This window comes from Saitoella complicata, assembly GCF_001661265.1.
Source record: "Saitoella complicata NRRL Y-17804 unplaced genomic scaffold SAICOscaffold_31, whole genome shotgun sequence".
NCBI classification, from domain to species: Eukaryota; Fungi; Ascomycota; class Saitoellomycetes; order Saitoellales; family Saitoellaceae; genus Saitoella; species Saitoella complicata.
The window spans coordinates 146,788-167,780 of NW_017567022.1; the positions used below are offsets into that span (position 1 = coordinate 146,788).

General features: G+C 54.6%; 10 protein-coding genes across 10 annotated transcripts; 4 read left to right on the forward strand and 6 right to left on the reverse strand.

Moving 5' to 3' along the window:
- Window positions 1–442: 442 nt before the first annotated feature.
- SAICODRAFT_28150 (uncharacterized protein) lies at window positions 443–3,292 on the reverse strand (the record flags this gene model as incomplete). The annotated part of the gene is made up of 1 exon (XM_019167095.1): window positions 443–3,292. One exon carries the CDS (start codon window positions 3,290–3,292, stop codon window positions 443–445), a length of 2,850 nt encoding a protein of 949 aa, XP_019020924.1.
- Window positions 3,293–3,774: 482 nt separating this feature from the next.
- Window positions 3,775–6,318, reverse strand: SAICODRAFT_32298 (uncharacterized protein). The gene has a single exon (XM_019168174.1). The coding sequence runs from the start codon at window positions 6,013–6,015 to the stop codon at window positions 3,877–3,879; it is 2,139 nt and encodes a 712-aa protein (XP_019020925.1). The 5' UTR covers window positions 6,016–6,318; the 3' UTR covers window positions 3,775–3,876.
- Window positions 6,235–7,797, reverse strand: SAICODRAFT_28152 (ARM repeat-containing protein; the record flags this gene model as incomplete). The annotated part of the gene is made up of 1 exon (XM_019167096.1): window positions 6,235–7,797. The coding sequence occupies one exon, from the start codon at window positions 7,795–7,797 to the stop codon at window positions 6,235–6,237; it is 1,563 nt and encodes a 520-aa protein (XP_019020926.1).
- A 240-nt stretch (window positions 7,798–8,037) lies between these two features.
- SAICODRAFT_228261 (PLP-dependent transferase) lies at window positions 8,038–9,775 on the forward strand (the record flags this gene model as incomplete). Its single annotated transcript, XM_019166650.1, has 3 exons — window positions 8,038–8,456; window positions 8,520–8,641; window positions 8,696–9,775. Exons 1-3 carry the CDS (start codon window positions 8,411–8,413, stop codon window positions 9,773–9,775), a joined length of 1,248 nt encoding a protein of 415 aa, XP_019020927.1. The 5' UTR covers window positions 8,038–8,410.
- A 266-nt stretch (window positions 9,776–10,041) lies between these two features.
- SAICODRAFT_62759 (uncharacterized protein) lies at window positions 10,042–10,487 on the forward strand (the record flags this gene model as incomplete). Its single annotated transcript, XM_019169940.1, has 2 exons — window positions 10,042–10,193; window positions 10,250–10,487. Coding segments are annotated over 2 exons (390 nt in total), but the record flags the coding sequence as incomplete, so codon positions are not given.
- Window positions 10,488–12,484: 1,997 nt separating this feature from the next.
- SAICODRAFT_98242 (MFS general substrate transporter) lies at window positions 12,485–14,817 on the forward strand (the record flags this gene model as incomplete). The annotated part of the gene is made up of 2 exons (XM_019172150.1): window positions 12,485–12,995; window positions 13,052–14,817. Exons 1-2 carry the CDS (start codon window positions 12,611–12,613, stop codon window positions 14,815–14,817), a joined length of 2,151 nt encoding a protein of 716 aa, XP_019020929.1. The 5' UTR covers window positions 12,485–12,610.
- Window positions 14,818–14,975: 158 nt separating this feature from the next.
- SAICODRAFT_32302 (uncharacterized protein) lies at window positions 14,976–15,783 on the reverse strand. Its single transcript, XM_019168175.1, has one exon. The coding sequence runs from the start codon at window positions 15,776–15,778 to the stop codon at window positions 15,170–15,172; it is 609 nt and encodes a 202-aa protein (XP_019020930.1). The 5' UTR covers window positions 15,779–15,783; the 3' UTR covers window positions 14,976–15,169.
- A 1,789-nt stretch (window positions 15,784–17,572) lies between these two features.
- SAICODRAFT_32305 (uncharacterized protein) lies at window positions 17,573–19,225 on the forward strand. Its single transcript, XM_019168176.1, has 3 exons — window positions 17,573–17,951; window positions 17,990–18,452; window positions 18,474–19,225. Exons 1-3 carry the CDS (start codon window positions 17,678–17,680, stop codon window positions 18,988–18,990), a joined length of 1,254 nt encoding a protein of 417 aa, XP_019020931.1. The 5' UTR covers window positions 17,573–17,677; the 3' UTR covers window positions 18,991–19,225.
- A 64-nt stretch (window positions 19,226–19,289) lies between these two features.
- SAICODRAFT_32306 (uncharacterized protein) lies at window positions 19,290–19,540 on the reverse strand. The gene has a single exon (XM_019168177.1). The coding sequence runs from the start codon at window positions 19,522–19,524 to the stop codon at window positions 19,297–19,299; it is 228 nt and encodes a 75-aa protein (XP_019020932.1). The 5' UTR covers window positions 19,525–19,540; the 3' UTR covers window positions 19,290–19,296.
- A 699-nt stretch (window positions 19,541–20,239) lies between these two features.
- On the reverse strand, window positions 20,240–20,537 carry SAICODRAFT_32308 (uncharacterized protein; the record flags this gene model as incomplete). Its single annotated transcript, XM_019168178.1, has 3 exons — window positions 20,240–20,362; window positions 20,404–20,494; window positions 20,515–20,537. Coding segments are annotated over 3 exons (237 nt in total), but the record flags the coding sequence as incomplete, so codon positions are not given.
- Window positions 20,538–20,993: the final 456 nt, after the last annotated feature.

A 20,993-nucleotide genomic window follows, 5' to 3' on the forward strand; every position in this document is an offset into this window, starting at 1 on the left:
CCGTAATACCTCAACCCAGAATCCCAACTGTGTCACAGTTAGCATGAGTCAAGGCCGTGCGCGCAAAAGATTGTCCCACATACCTCATCCGCCTACGGCTTGAACACCCTGGAGAAACCCAATTTATCCTGCGGGTAGAAGTCAGCACGGAGCACTGAAACATTGCACACGCATATCGTCCCACCTTCCAATCTCCTTATACACATCCTGGTATAGCAATACATAACGCCAATCTGTAGGAGGCTGTCAGCACGGACCGAGTAAGGTACCGTTCCGAAGGTCACTCCCACCTTCCGAACCTGACCTCTCGTCCACATCCGGCATTATAACGATACAAAACGCCAATCCCGACCCTGCGAAGAAAACGTCAGCCTCGAACTCGAGATTCACGGTTGCGCCATCTTCCTCACCATAGTGATCCACCCCAACCTTGTTCCTCCGTTCAGAGAAACACCTCCCCCTCCTCCTCCCACACCCCCTCCATCCTTCCCAACACCTCACAAGCCATTTTCTCCGCAACACTCCTACACCTCCTCTCAACATCCACACTATCCAACACCGCCGCTTCCTTCCTCTCATCTCTCACGCCACCCAAACCGGGCTCAAGCACAACACCGCCCAACTCCAACCTTCCCATGGACTTGGAAGTCTTGAGTACACGCGGTCGAGCGACAGGACCAAAATGCTCGTCGACTTTGGCTTTGAGGTCGCCCATGCTTTTCGTTGTCGCAATATTCTTGTTTTTCGTGGGAGACCAATTGATGCCGTGATCGCGGTGATCGGCACTGTTACCGCTCTTCAAACTCGCACTCGTGGTGTCCAGTTTGAGCGTAGACTTTGTAGACCGACCACTGACAGAGCGATGGCGGAGGTCGTCGAGAGCTTCGTTCCACTTGCCCTTCTCTTTTTTCTCGGACTGAGGTCGAGGCTGGGAAGAAGGGCGAACGACGCAATCAGCAGCGCTACTCCCGAAATGCCTTCCACTCCTCGGGACACGCATAGCATTAGCCTTAGTGGAAGTGGTACTCTTCGTGCTCCCCGAGCTGTTCTGCCTTTTGGGAGCTGGCCGTGTCGTGGGTGCGCAGGTGAGCGTGGGAGTCGCCGGCGCCGACAGGGGTTTGCAGACCGCAACCTTCTGCGGCGAGATGCACTTCACCTCTTGTGCTTGGGTTTGACATCCCACACTCAGACTCTCAACGACATCCTCCGCCCAACTGTTCTCCTTCTTCACAAGCTTGGCTTTAGGCGTACTCTGCGCAACGGGCGTCCCTAACAGTCCATGACCTCCATGACCGCAGACGACACCAGCAGCACGACCCGGTGTCGAAGGCCTGGAGATGTCACAAGAGGGCCTCTCCCTGACAACCTCGACGGACCTCCTCGGCTGAACAGGTATGCGCTGATGATGGTGATGAGACTCAGGCGAATCCTCAACCGTGAAAGACCCGCTTACGACTCTCCCTCTCAATGCTCCATCATCAAAACTCCTCCTCCCCATGCCCTGAACGGTCATACTCACAATAGGTCCCGGTTGCTCCTCCGGACAAGGTCGATAAACGGCATGATTGACGCCACTCGCCCCAGAAGGGACTTGACGGACAACCTTGGGCGTACCCGCGACAGTTGCCACGGTTTCAACTTTCCACTCCCTTCCGCCCTCGTAGGAGACACGGGTATTGGTTTGAGGCATACTCCTCGCTAACGACTCCCTTACGTAGAACCTCCTTTCTTGACCTTCAGTCGCGGTGGCAAACGCACGTTTCGGGTTCTTTGCTGGGATGGGCGGAGGCGACGTAGGAGCGAGAGACTTGGCTTCCTCCTTCACCGCCCTCTGTGCAAGTTCTTCCGCATCTCCTTCGTACGCGACGAAGTTCGGCACACCATCACTGACTTTCCTGGCGGTGGAGAGGGCAGCCCAATTTCCGCTTTCGAACCTGACACGACTGAGACCTTCTTCCTCGTCGCCCTCGCCATACCTCAAACTCAACGTGACACTCCGCTTGCTCATCCGGCTATCCATCCCATTTCGGTACCCAAGCCGGGATTCGGTGACGCGCCCAGGAATGCCATAGTACTCCTCATCAGGATCCCTCTCTCTACCCCTCTCCTCGTACTCATACTCATCATCCGAAAAGTCCGTTTCGTGGTGATCATGGTGCTGCCCCTTGTTCTTCGAATTATTTTTCCGCCCAAACTTGGCCTTGAACTTCAACTTCATCTTCCCCAGGAACTCCTTGACCTGATCCCTCTTTCTCGCACGCCCTTGCCTCTCTTCACCGTATCCAGCCCTCGACGCGCTCCTCGACCTGCGCCCACCATTTGACTGCCTCGAGAACGCTCGGAACCCGCTGCTCCTGCTCATAGGCCGACTTCTCTCCTCCCTGAACACGAACATAGCCCGAGATGGAGCACGCGTAGTAGCCTGTTCACTCCTCTCTTCCAACGTTCCCAAGCCAAGACTCGTGCCCGGTCTATACGCATCCGCACTCCTTCTCATCAACGCTCCATCAGCTGTAGCAGGCCTTCCAGCCCAGTCCCGGGCATCAACGCTTTCACGCATACTATGACTCATACTCGTACTCGGACGTGACTGGGTCCTCATTGCGAAGTCCGTCCCTCCCCTCAAGAAACTCTGACTCCTTGCCTTCCTCATCGCAGGTCGCGTAACACCACTAGCAGTCGTACTAACAGCAGCTTTGGCACCAGAGGCCGCCCATACCGTCGTCGTGGGTTGCGAGTCGCGTAGTCCTGCGATAGGCGACTCGAGTGAATCGTACGAATCGACTTTTCGAAGCGCGGTGTGAACGTTTCGCTGGAAACTAGTCTGAGTACGGAAAGAGGGACGAGAGCTCATCCCAGCTGCACTCATGGGCCTGGCTCGTACTGGACTGGAACCATCATCGGCGGACATGGCACGTGGGCGACTTTGAGGACGTGACACCGGTCCATCGTCGGAGGATGCAATAATCGCGGATAAAGGAACCGAAGCGGTTTTGACTTGCCATACAGCGTTTTCCGGAACGGATCGCAAACCAGCGATAGGCTCTTCCAAACCAGCCAACGCGCTGCTCGGCCTCGAGCTCTTTAGGATCCCCTGGACATTCGCTTGACTGGGCGTAGGGGGCCTACTCCTCCCCTGCACCGACGTAGGTGCAAACCGGACAACTGATCCTCGGCTCATCGGGCGTCCTGGAGGACCAGTGTTCGAGTTTGACGAAGCGGCGAGTGCTCCCATTGCTTGCTGGGCAGCCAGGACGGACAGGCGAGTGGGAGGTGGTGGTTGGCGTGGCATAGTGGATGTATGCGCTCAAAAATGTCTTGATGGGTGTCAAAAAAGGGTATAACAGGTGGTATCAAAGGTGAGTCAGCGGGTATGAGGTTTGCGTAGCTCTTCAGCTAGCGAGAGCGATCACGGAATAAAGAAAAGCGAGAGAAGAGGTAGAGTAAGCGAATGAATGCCGAATTATAAAGAACCTCCACGAACGATAGCAAGATCGCAGTCCCCTGTAAGCAATTCTGAGCGAATGTTACCGTGTAGGCTTCAGTACTCGGTGTTGGTATTGGTGAGATGTCCAATCCTCCCGTGCTGCAAGTCGGCCTCAGCGCCGCTTGTGGGAACGCTCGATTTCCGGGGATAGAGTTCGATCTAGGAAGAAATCAGAACTCAATTGCTATGAAATATTCAAAAAGAAAAGGTATGATATGATAGAAATATATAAGAGATATAGACGATATAAAGCCGAAACGAGCTCCGTCCCGCGGATCAACCCACTCATTACTCCTCGCTGCGCACCGAGCCCCGAATGGAGACACCAATAACCTTTTTTTTCCTCAGGACTACCTCTCCATTTCCCGCATCACCAAGAGTCCAAAATCTTAACGAACTTCATCCTCCCCCTCAGACTCGACCCGCATCTCATGCCTCCTCCTGCTCAAAAACTCCTCCTTCGCAGTCCTTGGCGGCCCCAATTTCAACCAATCCCCAAACTTCCCGCCAATATCTTCGGTAGGATCCTGCCTAACCTCCGCCAACCTCCTCCTCCACATATCAACCGCCCTCGCCAAATACAACGGCCTATCGGCAAAAACGCGGATATTGGCCCAGGCAAGACGCCAGCCGAGTTCGTTGAACATCATCTTAAGGTCGTATTCAGCTTTCTGAACTTCGTCGAGATCTTCGCGGTTGATCCCGAAAGCGGAGCGGAAGAGACAGTGCTTGCGGCGGAAATCATCGGGGATGGCCACCAAGTTGACGTGCGAAACCAAGACCTTGACCCTGACCCTCGCACCCGGCCTCAACGGGTCCGCCATCAAAAGGTACTTTGGCCCAGTCTTCTTGTGAACAGTCTTCATAATCACTTCGGCTTCCTCGGCTCCATCTGCCAGAGCAGTGTCAACCTCCACCTCCCTCTCCGGAATCCCAGCAGCCAGCGCCTCCCATGATCCAAGTTGGTCAACATCCCCCCCAAGCACCGGGATCTTCGTCAACTCCGTCACAACCTTCGCCTTCTTCGGGTTACCAACCTCGTCCTCCTCATCCGCCATCCTCTTCGCAGCTTTCTTGATCCTACGACTCCTCATCCCAGGTTCCTTGTTCCTCCACGAATCGACCGCACGTTGAATTAACCCACGACGGCCCCTGAGGCACGGGTTAACCCAACACAAACCCCAAGCAAGACGATTACACTCCGTCTCATACCTCCACCTCACGCCTTTATACTCGCTCTCATCACTGACCACAGCCTTGGGATAGACACAATGATCCTTCTTGAAATCCTCCGAGAGCCCAGACGGAGGCGGACAGGACGATATATCGGTGAGGATGGTATACAGCGTCTTGTGCCTCTGCAACGAATACGTAAAGGATAACAACGTATTCCCATTCGTGTCCTCGGTGACTTTCACACGATCAGCCGGCAACGGACCCGAAGTGATACTAGGCGTCTGCTGAATCCCAGCTTGCTTCGGCGTGTCGTTGATCCTCGACTTACGAGGCGCGGTCGTAGGTCTTCCGCCGCCAGACCTGTTTAAGGTGGGACTACCCGCGTGGTGACCGAGAACAGCAGCATCGGTCAAGATCATCGCGACCGGATCAATGTTGGAAACGTCGACAGGAGCAGGCGTAGCCCCGGTGGTACTTCCAGCCTTCCCCGAAACAAACACAACTCTCTCATCCTCCAAACCCGACCGCATCTGGGCGTCCTGGACGGAGGTCTCGTGTCCCTCCACCTCTTCGTCACCGACGCTGCTGCTGCTCGGCTCATGTCCATCCCCAAGCACAATCGGAGCAAAAAAGATCCCCTGCCCCTTCCCACTCTCCCTCAAAATCGGTAACTGGTACCCTCCTCCTCCACGATGATACGAAAACAACATGGGTTCCTGCGGGACCGGATCCACCATCACAGCCCCGTTACGGGAGTTTGGGGGTGGTGGGGCCGCCGGGGGTTGGTATCTCCAACCGACTGGAGAGGACAACGAGTTCGGGGGCGGTGGGAGCCAGGATACTGGATGGTTTGGCGGCGCTGGGAGTGCGAGGTCGGGCCGGGGGTCCCAGTGGGAGTGCCAGGAGTTAGAGCGGTGGGTGTACTCTGCACCTGCGTACGAGTACGACGACCCGTTCTGATACTCGACAGATCCGGTTGGAGCGGGGGATGAGGACAATGTGTGGTGGGAAGAAGGGGAGAGGGTATGTTGCGAGTGCGGCCTCTGGTCATAGCCGTGACCGATAGAAGAGGAGGAGAGCGCATGGTGACTCGACGTCCTCATCGACTCTTGATCTTGGTCCTGGAGGAGAAGGGACTGAGAACCCCCAACTGCCTCCTCGATGGACCTCGGACGAGGCTTCTCGTGACCAAGTAACTGAGGCCCATGAGCATACCCGTAATATCTCTGGTGCGACGACGAACCAGCGGCGAAGCGCCAAGGCGGAGGAGGGGATGTGGGTACGTTGTAAGGCGAACCTGTGTGGTGGAAGGGCGTGGGAGTGAGGTCCAGCACTTGGTGATGTTCGGACATATCAAGAGCAGACGCTCAGAACTCGGGGGTTGTAGAGTGCGTGCAGGGTTGCGAACCGTGGTCAACCCCCCTTTTACCTCTGACTAGGGATCCCATTATCGCCATGGCGCATGTCCGTCGCCTTGTTCTCTCTCGAGATATGAACTTTGAGTTGACACTGGCATCTCGCGCGCTAACCCGATCGGGACATCTAATACTGCGCGCGTGGGAATGGATTGATTATCTATGCTCACCCAGCGCCATCTCCCTCAATACCTTCAACCGTCCATCCCCCTCAGCCTCACCCTCCGCAGTACACTCAACCACACAAACCCTCGCGTTCTCCCTCACCCCCTTCTCCGACGACAACCCCAAGACCTCGTGCACCACCTCCCCGACGACTTTAGATTTCAGGACCTCTCGCACCTGCGCCCGGCCTTGTTGGTTCGTCTTCCCCAGCAACGCGAGCGCCAGGAATCCCTCGGCTTGGAGGGCCGGCCATGTCGATTGCGTGACTAAACACGCCAATGCGGATGCCGTGCGGTCGTGTTTCGTCATGGGCATCAATAGGGCGGGGTTGTGGGCAAAGTGAAGTGTCCGTAACACCGCCGCGATCGTCCTAGCGCGCTCGATCTCGAGATGTGGATCATCACGAACGCCGTTCTTCTCTTCTGTCGTCGGGATGACATTCATGAGTGGATCGAACAACCCCGGACCCAACATCAGGTACGACGAATTCGACAAATTCATGTTCACCAACATCCTGCAGACCCCAACACCATCAATCCGTAACCTTACATCCTCACCCTCCCACAATCCCCGCAAAACATCCCAACATCCCTCGACACTCGCAATCACATCTTTATTCTTTGGCGGAATTGCGAGATTCCTCAGGAAACCTGCAGCGAAATGCACGGCTTCCTTTTCCTTTGCAGTCCCCATGATACGCACCAAGTGTCGGTGGAAAGCGTTGTGGACAAATTCAACGCATACGTCCTCCAAAGTCGCCACATTCCCAAGCAGCACACACGCAGTAATCCACAACTCCTCACTCGATCCCTGGAGCCAGGTGAGGAGTATCTCGTCGTCCACGCTATCACGGGCAAACTCAACATCACCCAGGACGCGATCCAACTCCTTCCTTGCGCGTTTCCACTCCCCTTCATCCTCGTCGTACTCGTTGTCGATTTCTTCGTCGTCTGCATCCGACTGCTCACCCAACAGCTCCTCATCCGCGTTAGGGAAGAAATTCACTTCCCGTGCATCAGCTGAGACGGTGGCAGCGTCCTCTAGAGCTCGGAGGAGAGACGTCAGCCCCTCCCGGGTGTCGATGGCTGCCTTTCCCGGCTCGTGGGCGAGGGCTGAGATGAGGTTGTCGAGTGTGAGTGTCCGTTCGTAGAGGTCGATGTCGCGGCACACGTGTCGTAACAATACCTGCACGATTTTGTCCAATTGTGTAATTAATTGTCCTCCTCCTTCTTCTTCTTTTTCTTGCGTTTGTAAGACAAGTCCCAACCCACGCAATGCCGATCCACAATCACCCCCATCGCCCTCCCGCTCAATGACTTCCAGCAGTGTGGTGACAGCACCAGCCTCGACAGCTGCTCGTTGCGCGGCAGGATATCCCGTAAGGAGGTTGATGAATACGATTTGCGCGATCGTGGAGACCATGAGATCAGGGTGTGCGAACAACGGCAACAATCTCCCCAAAAGATCGTCTTGGAGGAGGAGGAGTCGTGTGGGGTCGTGGTCGATACAGGCGTTTCCCAGGACGCGCAAGGTCTGCAACAAGACTGGTCCCATCATCAACGAATCAGAATCATCCGGCTCGGCCTCATCATCAGGAGGAGTGGGAGTGGTTGAGGGGAATTGAAGTTTGAGGAGGGTCCCGGCGGAGGAGATGTGTACGCTCAACACCTGCTTCAGGAAAGACCGGAGGAGCTCGGCTGCTGTACTCGTGAATACAGGTCTGAGCTTTGGCGTGCGGAGTGCATCTGCGAGATCTTTGAGTTCGGCGTCGACTGACTGCGTGGACTCTGTTGGTTCAGCTGGCGCGGCGGGTACTGGGGGAAAACATCGGTTTAGTAATTTGATGGAGTGGAGGCGGAGGGCTTCTTCGGTTTCTGGACTTGGGCTGTGAGGGGGGGGGGGAGTGGGTTAGCGAACTGAGCGGTGGATGTGTGCGAGCAAGCTGAGGGGTTTGATGGTTACTTCTCTGTGAGCTTTGTAAAGAGATGCGTCAAGGTCATCTCTATCTCTACCGCTATCTCTATGGCTATGCTACGGATTGGTCGGTGTGTGGGGCAGCAGTCGTGACGGAGATGGTGGTGTGACTGCTGCGCCCAATGGCTGACCCCTGACAACTCCCCACCCGAACAACAGAACAACAGAACAACAGACATCACCAACAGCAAACATGGCCCCCGTCGCTGCCTTCGCCGACGTGCCCTTGGCTCCTCCTGGTACGGTTCCCATCCACCCCCTCTCTCTCTCGCCCCCGTTGCTCAAGAGTGCTTGCTGTACAGATGCCATCTTCCACTTGACAGCCTCCTACAAAGCAGACACATTCAAGGACAAGATCAACCTCGGCGTCGGTGCTTACCGCGACGATGACGGGAAACCCTGGGTTCTCCCCGTCGTGAAGAAGGTACCACCACCCTCCTGCCCAAACATAGACGGTGTGCTCATTGGCGACGATTAGGCCGACGATCTCCTCCGATCCGACCCAACCCTCGACCACGAATACCTCCCAATCGCAGGTCTCCCTGCCTTCACCTCCGCCGCCGCAAAGCTAGTCCTCGGCGCCGACTCACCCGCCATCAAGGAAGATCGCGTAACCTCCATCCAAACCATCTCCGGCACCGGCGCGAACCACCTCGGCGCCGTCTTCCTCTCCCGTTTCTACCGCAACGGAAAGATGAAGTGTTACTTGTCCAACCCAACCTGGGCAAACCACAAAGCAATCTTCGCAAACGCCGGTGTCGAGACCGCGGAGTACGCATACTTCGACCCCCACTCCCTCGGTTTAGATTTAGCTGGTATGCTTCGCGCGATGGAGACTTGCGAGGAGGGGAGTATTTTTTTGTTGCATGCTTGTGCGCATAACCCCACCGGCGTCGACCCGACACAGGAACAATGGAAGATGATTGCGGAGGTGATGGAGAGGAGGAGGTTGTTTCCGTTCTTCGATTGTGCGTATCAAGGTTTCGCATCTGGCTCTCTCGAAAAAGACGCGTGGGCGATTCGTTATTTCGTGCAGCGTGGGTTCGAGATGCTCATCTGCCAATCCTTCGCCAAGAATTTCGGGTTGTACGGGGAACGCGCGGGATGTTTCCACTTTATCGCCTCGACCCCCGACGCAGTCAAGCGTGTCGGTTCACAGTTGGCAATCATCCAACGTTCCGAAATCAGCAACCCACCCGCGTACGGCGCCCGCCTCGTTTCCCTCATCCTCAACTCCCCCCCGCTCTTCACCGAGTGGACACAAAACCTCTCGACCATGGCCTCCCGCATCATCCTCATGCGATCCCTCCTCCATTCCGAACTCGTCGCCCTCGGCACCCCGGGGAGTTGGGACCATATCGTTGATCAGATTGGTATGTTTTCGTATACGGGCTTGGGAGGGGAAGAGGTTAGGAAGTTGGTGGAGGAGAGTCATGTTTATTTGACGAGTAACGGGAGGATTTCGATGGCGGGGTTGACGAGGGGGAATGTCAAGTATTTTGCTAGGGCTGTGGATAGGGTTGTTAGGGAGGGTGCGGGGGCGGGTGGGAAGTTGTAGTGATGGGGTTGTAGTGTATATATGGGATGTATGATATGTAATTTTGATTGCGATTTGTGCTTGATCCAAGTTATTCTAATCACAATATTCAGCGACAGGCGCCGGCAGAGCGGTTCCGTCCTTCAGGCACCCAAAAGCTTAAGTAAAGCGCGACTATGTACAGCGTTCGTCGTATTCGGCATCAGGTCAACAAAAAAACCACAGAGTCGACCGACATCGTGTTCTCTATTCACTCGTCTTCACTCATTCATTCGCTCACTCGCACCATGCCTCCACCGGCAAAGAAACTTGGTACCCTCATCGTGGTGGTGATGAAGGGAAAGAACCTACCGAACCGAGTAAAACTCGGGAAACAGGATCCGTATTGTATTTGTCGTATTGCGCATGATGCGAAGAAGACGAATACACATAAGAGAGGGTACGCCTGGTCGTCAGGGGTGTGAAGTGTTGTGCTGACCCGTGATGATTGTGTAGAGGACAAAACCCAGAATGGGACCACGAACTGCGATTCGAGATCATGGATTCCGCGGATCATAAATCTATGAAACTTTCGGTATTCAACGACGACTCCAAAAGCCCGGATTTGGTGGGTGATACGGTTGTCGACCTGAAGGAGACACTGCGGAAGGGGGAGTTTGACGATTGGGTGGAGTTGAGGTATAAGGAGCGGTACGCGGGTGAGATCTATATGGAGATGACGTTTTATAGTGCGGTATGTGATCCCCAGATAACCGCAACGGCAACAGGAGTAGCTGATGAGGGTTTTTTTTTAAAGGCACCACCTCCCATCCCTCCGCAACCGCCTGCGTTGGCACCGAGTCCCTCCAGACCGAAAAGAAGGCCTTTACCACAACAACCGGGGTTACCCGAAACCGGTGGATCTGGGTCTTTACCTCCTGCGAGCGCACCAGCTGTTCCCATGGCTCACCATCGCCGAACACAGGCCGGAGCATCAGCCGCGCCTCCTCTACGACACTACGCAACCGAACCCGTCGACGCTCGGGGTGGTGATCCACCACCTCAGTTACTCCACCAACACTCCGCACCACAACAGCATGGATTGGCCGTTGGAGCGGATGAACAGTACTACCCAGACTACGAATCTGCGCCATATCCGGAGGAGATGTACACGCAACCCTTGCCCTCCTCCACACGCCGCCACCACAGACCCAGCGATATCAGTGTCGGTGTCAGCGTCGGTGGTGGAGGAGGGATATTACCCGAAATCAGCGTACCACCCAGCGGAACAGGGTATGCCCGTCGACCACACACGCCGCTCTCGGCACCCCCCCACGCCCAACCGACGCGGTATGTGAGCGTCACATCTGGTGCCGGTCCTGGCTTGTATCAACCGCAGGCTGTCTACGCGGCGGCGGATGAGTTCCAGCTAAGCGTGCCCGCGCAGCCGGAGGTGGTGTATAGCGCCCCGCCTGGGGTTGCTGGGTATGAAGTCCCGGTTCGGAGGGTGAGTCCGTCATACGCGCCGGGTAGGGGTTCGTATGGAGGTGGTGGGGTCGTGCCGGGTTATCAATCGCGTGGATCGAGCGGGAGGTATTCGGCGGCGGCGGCGGAGGTGGTGGAGTATGGTGCACCACCGCAGTTGTATGAGCAGCAACAGGTTCGGAGGGGGAGTGGTGGACTTGGTGTTGGTGGTGGTGGTGGTGTACTCCCGCCCCCTCCTTCTGTGCAGGAATATCCCCGGCAGCCGAGTCCGCTGCGGATGCAACAGCCGCCAGCACCATCACAGATGATGGATCAACAGCAGGCATATCTCGACATGCCATCTCCACCAGCCGTCTCCAAAGGTTTCGTGCCGTTCAATCCGGCGACGTATGATGAATATGTCCCCCCCACCACTCTGACGAGTTCGGATCCGCATGGGCAGTTGCATGGGAGTACGGCGCCGAGCTCGTATGATCCGTATCCACAGGAGGATTCGCCTGTGAGACAGTTCTTGCCGCAGCAGAATCATTACGTACAGCAACCGGCGTACAGCAGCCACGATGGATATGGATACGACGAAGCTTCGGTACCACCACCCCATAGTCAGCCGGTGGACTACGACTACGACTATGAACGTCACGAACGTCGAAGCAGCGACCGCATCCCGCCGAGTTCGTATGCGCCGAGTCCAGCCGAGATTCGACATCAACATCACAGGCTCCCCGCCGTGCCGCCGCTCCCACCGAAGATTCCAATGGGGATGAGTAGGGATGAGTGGTATGCGACGGAGGGTGGGCAGTATGTGGAGCACCCTGACCATGATTATGGGTATGCGCATGAGCAGGGGGGGTATGATCCTCATGCGGGTTACGCCGAGGGGTACGACGATCAGGGTGCGTATGGACAAGGTTCAGGACACGGTCTTGAGAGTGGATGGGAAAGGGATTTACGAGGGAGCTTGGGTGGTATGAATGACGATCCGTACGCGACAGCGGCGAGAGTCGGGTCTGGGTATTCACAAGGTCCTCATGCGAGGAGGAGCGGGTATGGGATTGATGGACGGCCTTTGAGAAGGTGATTTTTAGCATTTTTGGTTGCGTGTTTACGTACGCTGGTCGTGACGAACCGAGACCGATATAGTCATATACATGTATCGCATACAACTCAAATGGCTCTCCAGTCTCGTAGGCCGTTCGGTACCGGTACCGGTGTAGTACGTCTACGATAAAGCGCGCCGCAATCACAGCCACGCAAAACACTACACCAGACCTCCTGAGTGCACCGACCGCCTCGTCTCCTGATACAAGCCGTGCGCTGAACAGGCCTCAGAAAACAAGCAACTGGGCTAGAGCTTGAGCTTCTCCTGATCGACGGGACGTGGCATATATAAGGATGGGTGTTCCGCCAGAGGACGGACGAGATGAGGAACCTCGACCCGGACAAGCTCAAGGTCAACACGACGAGCGGCAAGACGAAGACGAAGACGAAGCACGACCGAGATTTACAGACCCATTCCACCATTCACAGCCTCTACCACCCGAACTCGAGCTTCCCGCTCCAGCACCAGCACCTACCTCTCCAATCCGTGTCGACTTTGTCCCACCTCCACTACAGCGTGACAGGCATCAATCCACTCTCTCCTTCATCTCAAGAACGGAAGAACAAGAACCTCCCCACCCCCGTCCCTTCCGCTTTTTACGCCGTAAAAGTGTGAAGATGTTGCATTCATTGGGTGTTTTGCATGATCAGAAGATTGAGGATCAACTCGACGTTCCTGGTATGTCTTTCCCCCTATCTCCCTTGTCGTGTATGCTAATGAATCTCGCGCGGTAGGAACGGTACAGCTCTATGCTCCAACGGGTGAATCATCCACAGCCCCCTCCCTCTCCTCCTCCTCCCACAACGACCCAGCCCTCCAAACAAACAACGCCGGCATCATCCTCCGTCCCCAACCCTCCTCCGACCCCCGCGACCCCCTCAACTGGCCTCTCCGCCACCGCGACCTAGCATTCACCTTCCTCATCATCCACTCCCTCGTCGGCGGGGGACAAACCCCAATCCTCGCCGCTGCGTTCCCACAAGTCTCACAGGATTTGGGGGTGTCGTTATCCAAGGTTTCGATTACGACGGGGAGTTATATGCTTGCGCTTGGTATTGGGTCGGTGTTTGCGAGTCCGTTGAGTTTGAGGTGGGGGAAGAGGGGGGTGTGGATTTTGGGGATCTTGATTATGTTCGTTAGTACGCTCTGGGCTGGATTTTCGCACTCTTATGGGAGTTTGGTGGCTGCACGTGTTGTTGAGGGATTCGGTGTTTCGCCATGCGAATGTCTCGCGTCCCCTATCATCGCCGACCTCTACTTCCAACACCAACGTGGGTTTAGAGTCGGGCTCTACACCCTCTTTCTCATCGGCGGCAAGAACTTGGTACCACTCGTTGCGGCGGCGGTTTTGGAGGGGACGGGGAGTTGGAGGTGGATTTTTTGGATTGTGGCGATGATTTGTGTGGGGTCGTTCGTGGGTGCTTTCCTATTCTTGCCTGAAACCTCTTGGGTGAGGGATTATTCGGGGTCGTCGTGTGACAGTTCTGCGGTGGAGGAGAAAAAGGAGGGGGATGTCGGTGCAGATGCGGTTGAGGGGGGTGATGGTGTGCAGAGTACGGGGAGTTCGCCGACGAAGGTTGGCGGTGCGCGGCCCCATGTCGAGGACGGCGGAACGGTCACGCTCAATCTTCCCATCGTCCAAAAGTCTGTCTCGCCGCCTGCCCCGTCCGCGCATGCTACCCAGAACGAGAGCAACCCACCTTCATCCACTTACACGACCGAGAAAGACAAAGACCCTGAGTCGGGCGCGATGAAGCCTCACACCCTCTTCTCCGATCTCCGTGTCTACCGTGGTCGACTTACGCAGACTGCACTTCCGACGTTGTTTGCCCGTCCGTTTGTGCTGTACACTTACCCGACGATCTTGTGGTCGGCACTTCTTTACTCGCTCTCGGTTGTTTGGCTTATTGTCATGTCGGAGGTTCTCTCTCAAGTCTTCCGTGCTGAACCATACAATTTCACGCCGATGGGGGTTGGGTTGACGTATATCTCTGCGCTTATTGGGAGTATGGCTGGGAGTGGTATCGCGGGGAAGATGAGTGATTGGACCGTGAGGTGGATGACGAAGAAGAATGGAGGAGTCATGGAACCCGAATTCCGTCTCGTCCTCGCGGCGCCCGTGGCACTCACGACGACGATTGGGTTATGGGGCTTCGGCTGGTCCGCCTCCCGTGGCGACCCGTGGATCGTCCCCACCGTCCTCTTCGGTATCCTCGCATTCGGCTGCACTCTCGGCTCCACCGTCGCAATCACCTACACTGTCGACTCCCACCGCGAGATAGCGGGAGAAGCCATGGTCACCATCAACCTCTCCAAGAACCTCGTTGGATTCGTGATTAGTTTGGTGGTGAATGAGTGGGTTGATGGAATGGGGCTCAAGGGGGTTTTCTTTGTGTTGGGGGGGATTCAGTTGGCGGTTAGTGCGTTGACTGTGCCGTTGTATGTTGCGGGGAAGAGGACGAGGGGGAGGATTCATCGGAGGAAGGCGTTGAAGGTGTGAGTACTGTCATCCATGGGGCGTCTTTGATGACGGTTGTATTGGATAGGTTGGTGTGGAGCGATACAAAGCAGGAAGGTGAGTGAGGTGTGGCATACGTGTGTGTTTTTCATATTTCGGATTCAGTTTAAAGTATGGTATCGTGTCGTTCGATGGAAGGCAAGGGTCAGGTATTCTGGAGTTTCTATATTGCTATCATAGCGTACTCGCGCTTTATTCGGTTCGGGACTTGGGCGTTTTCTAAATCATGTTGTTTGCTCAACCCAGACCCATTTTGTCGATGTGGTCGACTGATAGACGACTCTCCTTTTGCGCTCAAGATTGTGAAAGCACTTTTCCAGAGTATTCATCTTGATCACGAACGTCCGTGCTTTTGCACCAACGCCTTCCACCTCTCTCTCACAACATCAACTCCCTTCTCCGCAACCGGGCTCGTCCCCCGTATACTCTCGAGGAAGTCGACAATCCAGTTCAACTTGGCGCTCTTGGTGCTCATGAACCCTAACTCATCATCCCTGGCTGCGGCGAATGTCAAGACTGCGAGCGCAGCATTGAAGGTGTAATACGACACCGTCCACGATACCTGTGCGTGAGCTCCAAATTTCGGGACCAAGGCCCGTATCAACTCCACCGTATCGTAAATCGCGGTGAGATACTCCTTCTCATGCCAGGTGTGTTCGAAATCGGAAGGGTCAGGACGGGGGAGAAATGGAGCGTGCAGTGAGATTTGAAGGGAACACCGCAGTAATGCAAGGACGGCTGTCTGCATCGCCAACCTCCTGTCGGACTTTTCCGCAATGTATTCCGGATCAAGAACCCACGTAGTGTTGATGGCTTCTTTTATCTTGAACTCCTCCGGGAGCGCCCAGGAAAAGCGTTTGAGTGAGTCGTGTAGCTGTCGTGCCTTGGCTTCGTCTGTGGGAGAACAGGCCCGGATTTCTCGCATCAACTTACCGAGCCGCATCAGCGCGACATCGAAAGCGTCGTCTCTCCCATGCTTTGTCGTGAGATCCTTGTCCATATTGAGAGCATCCAGGGCCGGGATGGGCGTGAAGTCCGCGTCGAGGACGGAGGACAGGAACGAATCTTGGTAGACAAGTAGACGAATTACGCGTCTCATCTCCTCCGTGTCCCCGGTCTCTCCTTCAGCAGTAGCACTCCCATCACCCCTCCGCTTGCCTTGGCCGGGCTTCCTATGGGCCAACCCCAATCCACCTTCAACCCTCCGAGCCAGCCGCAACACAGATCCCATGAGCGCTTCACCCTCCTGTACCCTGTTTTCGTGTAAGAGATATGAGATCGTGAGTGCGAGCGCGGTCATAACATTCAAGGAGGGAGTCGGGAGGGATAGAAAAGAAGATGCACGGAGTGACTGCCAAGAGGCTGAAGCGTAGATCGCTGCAGTCAATCGCGGTTGTTGGGGTTTCTCGATTTTGGGTGCGGGGGAGAATAGTGAGGCGAGAGAGAAGATAGAGAAGGCGACTGCCAACCACCCCGAATTCACGCCGGCCTTTTCTGCCTCGCCTAATACCTCGAACCTTTTCCATTCATCCTCGAACCGGGGTAGATCCACCACATGGTAGAGTGGATCGATCTCCATTTTGTATACTTCTAGGAGATCTCGCACTTCTGCGGACGACGGAAGAATTCGGATCAGGTCGCTGATTTGCGTACCGACGAGGTAGCCGTTCCATAATGCGGGAAATGGGAACCCTTTTGGGTCGTGGAGGAAGGATGCGGCGAATGATGGATTCACGGCGGTAGGGGGCAGGGGCCGTTGTACGTTTGTCGGTTGTGGCCGAGGAGAGGGTGGGCGGGTTAAGGTCGGTGGGTGGGTGGTGTGATCGTTCGTGTTCCCAGGCGCAATACCATCCGCCGCAAGTTGATTTTCCATGAACCTTTCCAATCTCTTCAATCTTTCCTCTACCGTCAGGCTTCCACTAGCTTCCATGCTCCCCTCCACAACCCTATTACATGTCCCATTTCCTACAAGCCCACTCACATCCTCGACCTCGTATTCACAAACACTCGGTAACCCCCTCTTCACGCACTGATCACACGCTGGTCTGGCTCGATCGCATTTTGTTTTTCGGGCGTGGCAGGGGAGACAGACATTTGTCGGACGAGATCGGTGCCGTTTTGTAGAGGGTGCTGGAGAGGTTTCGGAGCCGGTACCAGAACGACTGCGTTTGCCGCTGGTATTCAGGGAGGACAGCATACTATTGATCTATGCTTGTGAACCCTGATCCGAATGTGAGAACTGTCTAAACGGGTCCGCAAATACCGCTCTCGGAAGATGACTTGGGGGGATAGCGCAACGTGCGATCACTGCCTCTCGGTTTTAGGGCCACACATCCAATGACAGGTTGGTGGATCGATATATCAATGTTGGTGGTGGGTAGAAAGGATAGATATTGAGGACATTTCAACAATTTCGACGGTGACGTTACTTGGGTTTGATGCAAAAGACTGCATCTCGGCAATTTTGACCAAGCGAGCAAGTACCGAAAGTCCCGAGCGTGCGCACAGCTCGTATGTATCTCATTTTCGGTATGGCAATCCCGTAGATCGAATGGGTGACACGTAGAGTACCAGTATTACATACGTGCTCTTGAAACCCAGGGTTCTGCAGTGGCAAGAGCAAATCGCGATCGCGCAGTGGCAGGCCAGGATCAGCATCCAGCGGTGATGATTACAGCCAAACGCAAAAGTCATGCGAATCACGTGTAGCACGCGTACACCACACCACCGACAGACCGTAAAACAAATCACGTCGTATCTTGCCCAAATCGAGTCGAAAACGACTGCTGATGGATGCTATCGAACCATCGCAGCGTAGGGCTTCATCCCGTGTTGCGAAAGCATGTGTCGACACGTCGTCGAAACGGATGTTCCATCGACAGCGCCACCTAGACTCCAGAACCAAAAAAAACCTTCAACAACCCGCGACGAACCAGAACCGCTTCCAATTCCATCAGATGACGACGAAGAGTTCCAGTTGCAGCCATTCGCCATCAAATTTGCCACCACTAGGACTGGGAGTAAGCCCTCGATGGAAGGGCAGGTCACGATTCTACCGTTATGGGATTATGACTACATCCACGCCATGCTCATGAAAAAGGCAGCCGAAGATCTCTGTGACGATCCGAGCTGCCCTGACGACATATCCCCCCAGATTTCTCCATGACCATGGGTTACCGGATCATTCGGGGTAGGGAAAAATCTGCGGTGACGAGACTGCGCAGCGCCGCCGACTTGGAGGACTTGAAGGATCAAGTGAAGGATCTACAGGAGGTCTACAGTGGTAAGAACAAGAACTGGAGTGTTTCCATCAGTCTTCAAGCGAAATACGTCCCTCCCATTTCGAGTGGATCTTCAGACGGTGAACTCGATAATCCCGCCCGCATCCATGGAGGACGTAAGAGGGCCAAAAAGCGCGGAAACAACCCCTCCAAGCGTATGCTGTCCGACGTGAGGCAACACGCTGAGAACAATGCCTTCAAGCGAACTGTTTTGTCTAATGTCACCAGGCTTCAGGAAAAATGGGTATGTGAAGAACACGAAGGGTACTGCTGGAAGGTCCCGAGCTCAGGGAAGCATATGCACCTTGCATCACATCATCTGAGCCGCTGGGGGCAGTTCATGGCCCTTCCTCACAGTTCTGTTGATGAGTTGGCCCCACCGCATACACCGACGTTCGAAAAATTTCACAGAGGCACCCTACACGCCGCAGCAAGCTCCGAGAGCTACAGTACACCAACTCCTACCTCGAGAATTACGCCTGCGATCTCCTCGACTCCCGATGTGCCGGCTAATACTCCGATTCCCACGGTCTTCACTGCGCCGGTACCACCCTCAAGCCCATTACGGATGGAGGACGCCGAGGATGTAGCAGGCTTTATGAGTTTTGTTGCGAAAAACAACCCTAGCTACACCGGGTTCAATGCTGCGCAGACTGAACAAGCTTTTCGCGAAAATGGATTGGCACTCGAGGATTTAAAGAGGGTGCCTCCCGGTTTGACCATCCCAGGTATCCGACCAGGAGATACGCTTGCTGCGCAGCGCTGCTTGCCACTTTGGAAGGCGCCGGCTCGAGGCCCAACTGCAGTCCATGGATTCAGACGTATGTCCTCCCAGCACTCCCCCGAAGAGTACCATGCTGACGAGCTTGCTTAGTAATGATGTTCTAAGCTTTTCCGCAGAGCTGTGCAACTTTGCCCGAGTCACCCATTGGCGTGAGAGCATTTTTGCATATATATAAGCTTGGTCAGCTTAGTTCGTGAAGAGGATGAATGTCGGGCAGGAGAGAGGGGTGTCAGGATCTTTCTTCTTTTATGTTTTTCGAACTGTACCACTCCCATTGTATATAGTCTATGTTTCGTCAAGTTGTAGGCCTCTTACTCTCCGCCGGTATGTCCCAGAGTTCAGGAACCGAGGATTAAGGGACATTTCATGATGTAAATGATGTATATTATGCTACAGCTACCAAGTTATGCCTTCCAGGGTGAGATCTACAGCGCTTTGCGCCTCTGCATTGCGATATAACTGCAGTTCTTCCTTCGACAACCCATATCCGCGCTTTTTCATTAAGCTGATGCATTTGTCGGGAAATGCATTGATAGCAAGGTCAATTCCCTCCGCCAAGAACACATTGCAATGATCCACGGCGCAAGGATGGTCACGGTTGCGCTTCGTCCAAGCCTTGAGCATCGAAAATGTGATTTCTATGGGATTCAGGTCAGGTGAATAGTGTGGTAGGTACTCGATTCGACACCCATGACCAATAATCAACTCCTTTACCCTTGAATCATGATGTGTAACACAGTTATCCATGACAACCACACTCCTAGACTCCGGGTACGGCTTGCTAACCCTAACCCTAAGTGCACCAAGAGATCATCCGCTATGAAATCGACAAATCGATCAGCATTGAAACTGCCTTGGTAGCATGAATAACACAGCATACCATTCATCGAGAATGCGGGAAGCAGAGACCAGCGCAAGCCACGGGCTAGCCGTCGATCTTCGCAAGCTGGAGTACCCTCGGGCGAATAGCCGAACTTTCGATAGGTGCAGCGGTTGTCAATACTCGATTCGTCCAAGAAAACAAGCATATCCATCGAATAGTTCGCGAACTGTAAGGCGTGGTTTGCTCGTAGGGTGGCATTTCTCTGAGCAGCCCGTACTTTAAGCTTTTTCCGGGTCCACTTGATTCGCTTGAGGTACCGCTGAATGTCCCACGGATTGATGTCGGTACAGAGCGTTTCGTTGACGAAATCGGCTGCTTCATCGTGGTATAGACTCGGGGTGTTCATGAATAGCAACTGGATATGCTGGGAGAGATGTAAGTGTATGCTGTTTTTGCGATGGAGAGTAAACCTTCCTGCCCAACATGATCATCAATCTTTCGAGGTCTTCCTAAGCCCTAATGATTGGGCAATTCATGGGTACCCTCGTCGTCATAGCGTCGAAGAATGCGGTAAATGGTGCTTCGGTGCTTACCGGTCCATTCTGCTACCTCCTTAGTAGCTTGTCCACGGAGGCTGTTCTGCACCACAAGCGCTCGAACCTCATTGTGAACGCGCTTACCGACCATTCCCAGGTCCTGAAACGTCCTGGTTGAGGAGTAATTGTATTTTTGCTGGGTTCACGTCTGCTGCTTGGTGGTGGTGTACGCGCGCTACACGTGATTCGCATGACTTTTGCGTTTGGCTGTACATATACTTCATATTGCTGACCGTACCTAAGCTTACACATCCGGCCACTTTCCGGTTGGATCATACCATAACATACAGGAACCTTCGCCAAGATCACCTCACATCAGACCTCGATACTTTTCCATCTCGTTCCGCAGTCTTGCGAGATTAGCTGCTTCCTCACTTGTGGGGTCACTGGATTCGAAGTTGATGATCCTTGTGTAGTTGTCAGCGTACTTCAGTGCGGCTGAGTTGATCTCAAGGAGCAGTATGTAAAACTGAAGAGTCAGCAGTTGCCCATCGCGATCTTGAAAGGCTAGGCGCGTACCTTTGGGTGCGTTTCCATCAGACTGCGCCGTAGTTCCGAATGATATGATATTGGTTGGTACTCAGAACTTCCATAAGCTGATACCTCTGATCGTTAAACTTGCTTGGACTGATTGGTTCACGGTAAACGCAGTGTTAGAGGGATTAAAGAGGGTG

Excerpts from the sequence above, each read along its gene's own strand:
- SAICODRAFT_32305 (XM_019168176.1), top strand. The coding sequence starts at position 17,678 with ATGTGTCGACACGTCGTCGAAACGGATGTTCCATCGACAGCGCCACCT. Across the intron at positions 17,952-17,989 it reads AAAGGCAGCCGAAGATCTCT|ATTTCTCCATGACCATGGGT; the intron begins GTGACGATCCGA and ends ATATCCCCCCAG.
- SAICODRAFT_32306 (XM_019168177.1), bottom strand. The coding sequence starts at position 19,524 with ATGCTCAAGGCTTGGACGAAGCGCAACCGTGACCATCCTTGCGCCGTG.
- SAICODRAFT_32302 (XM_019168175.1), bottom strand. The coding sequence starts at position 15,778 with ATGCGGCTCGGTAAGTTGATGCGAGAAATCCGGGCCTGTTCTCCCACA.
- SAICODRAFT_32298 (XM_019168174.1), bottom strand. The coding sequence starts at position 6,015 with ATGTCCGAACATCACCAAGTGCTGGACCTCACTCCCACGCCCTTCCAC.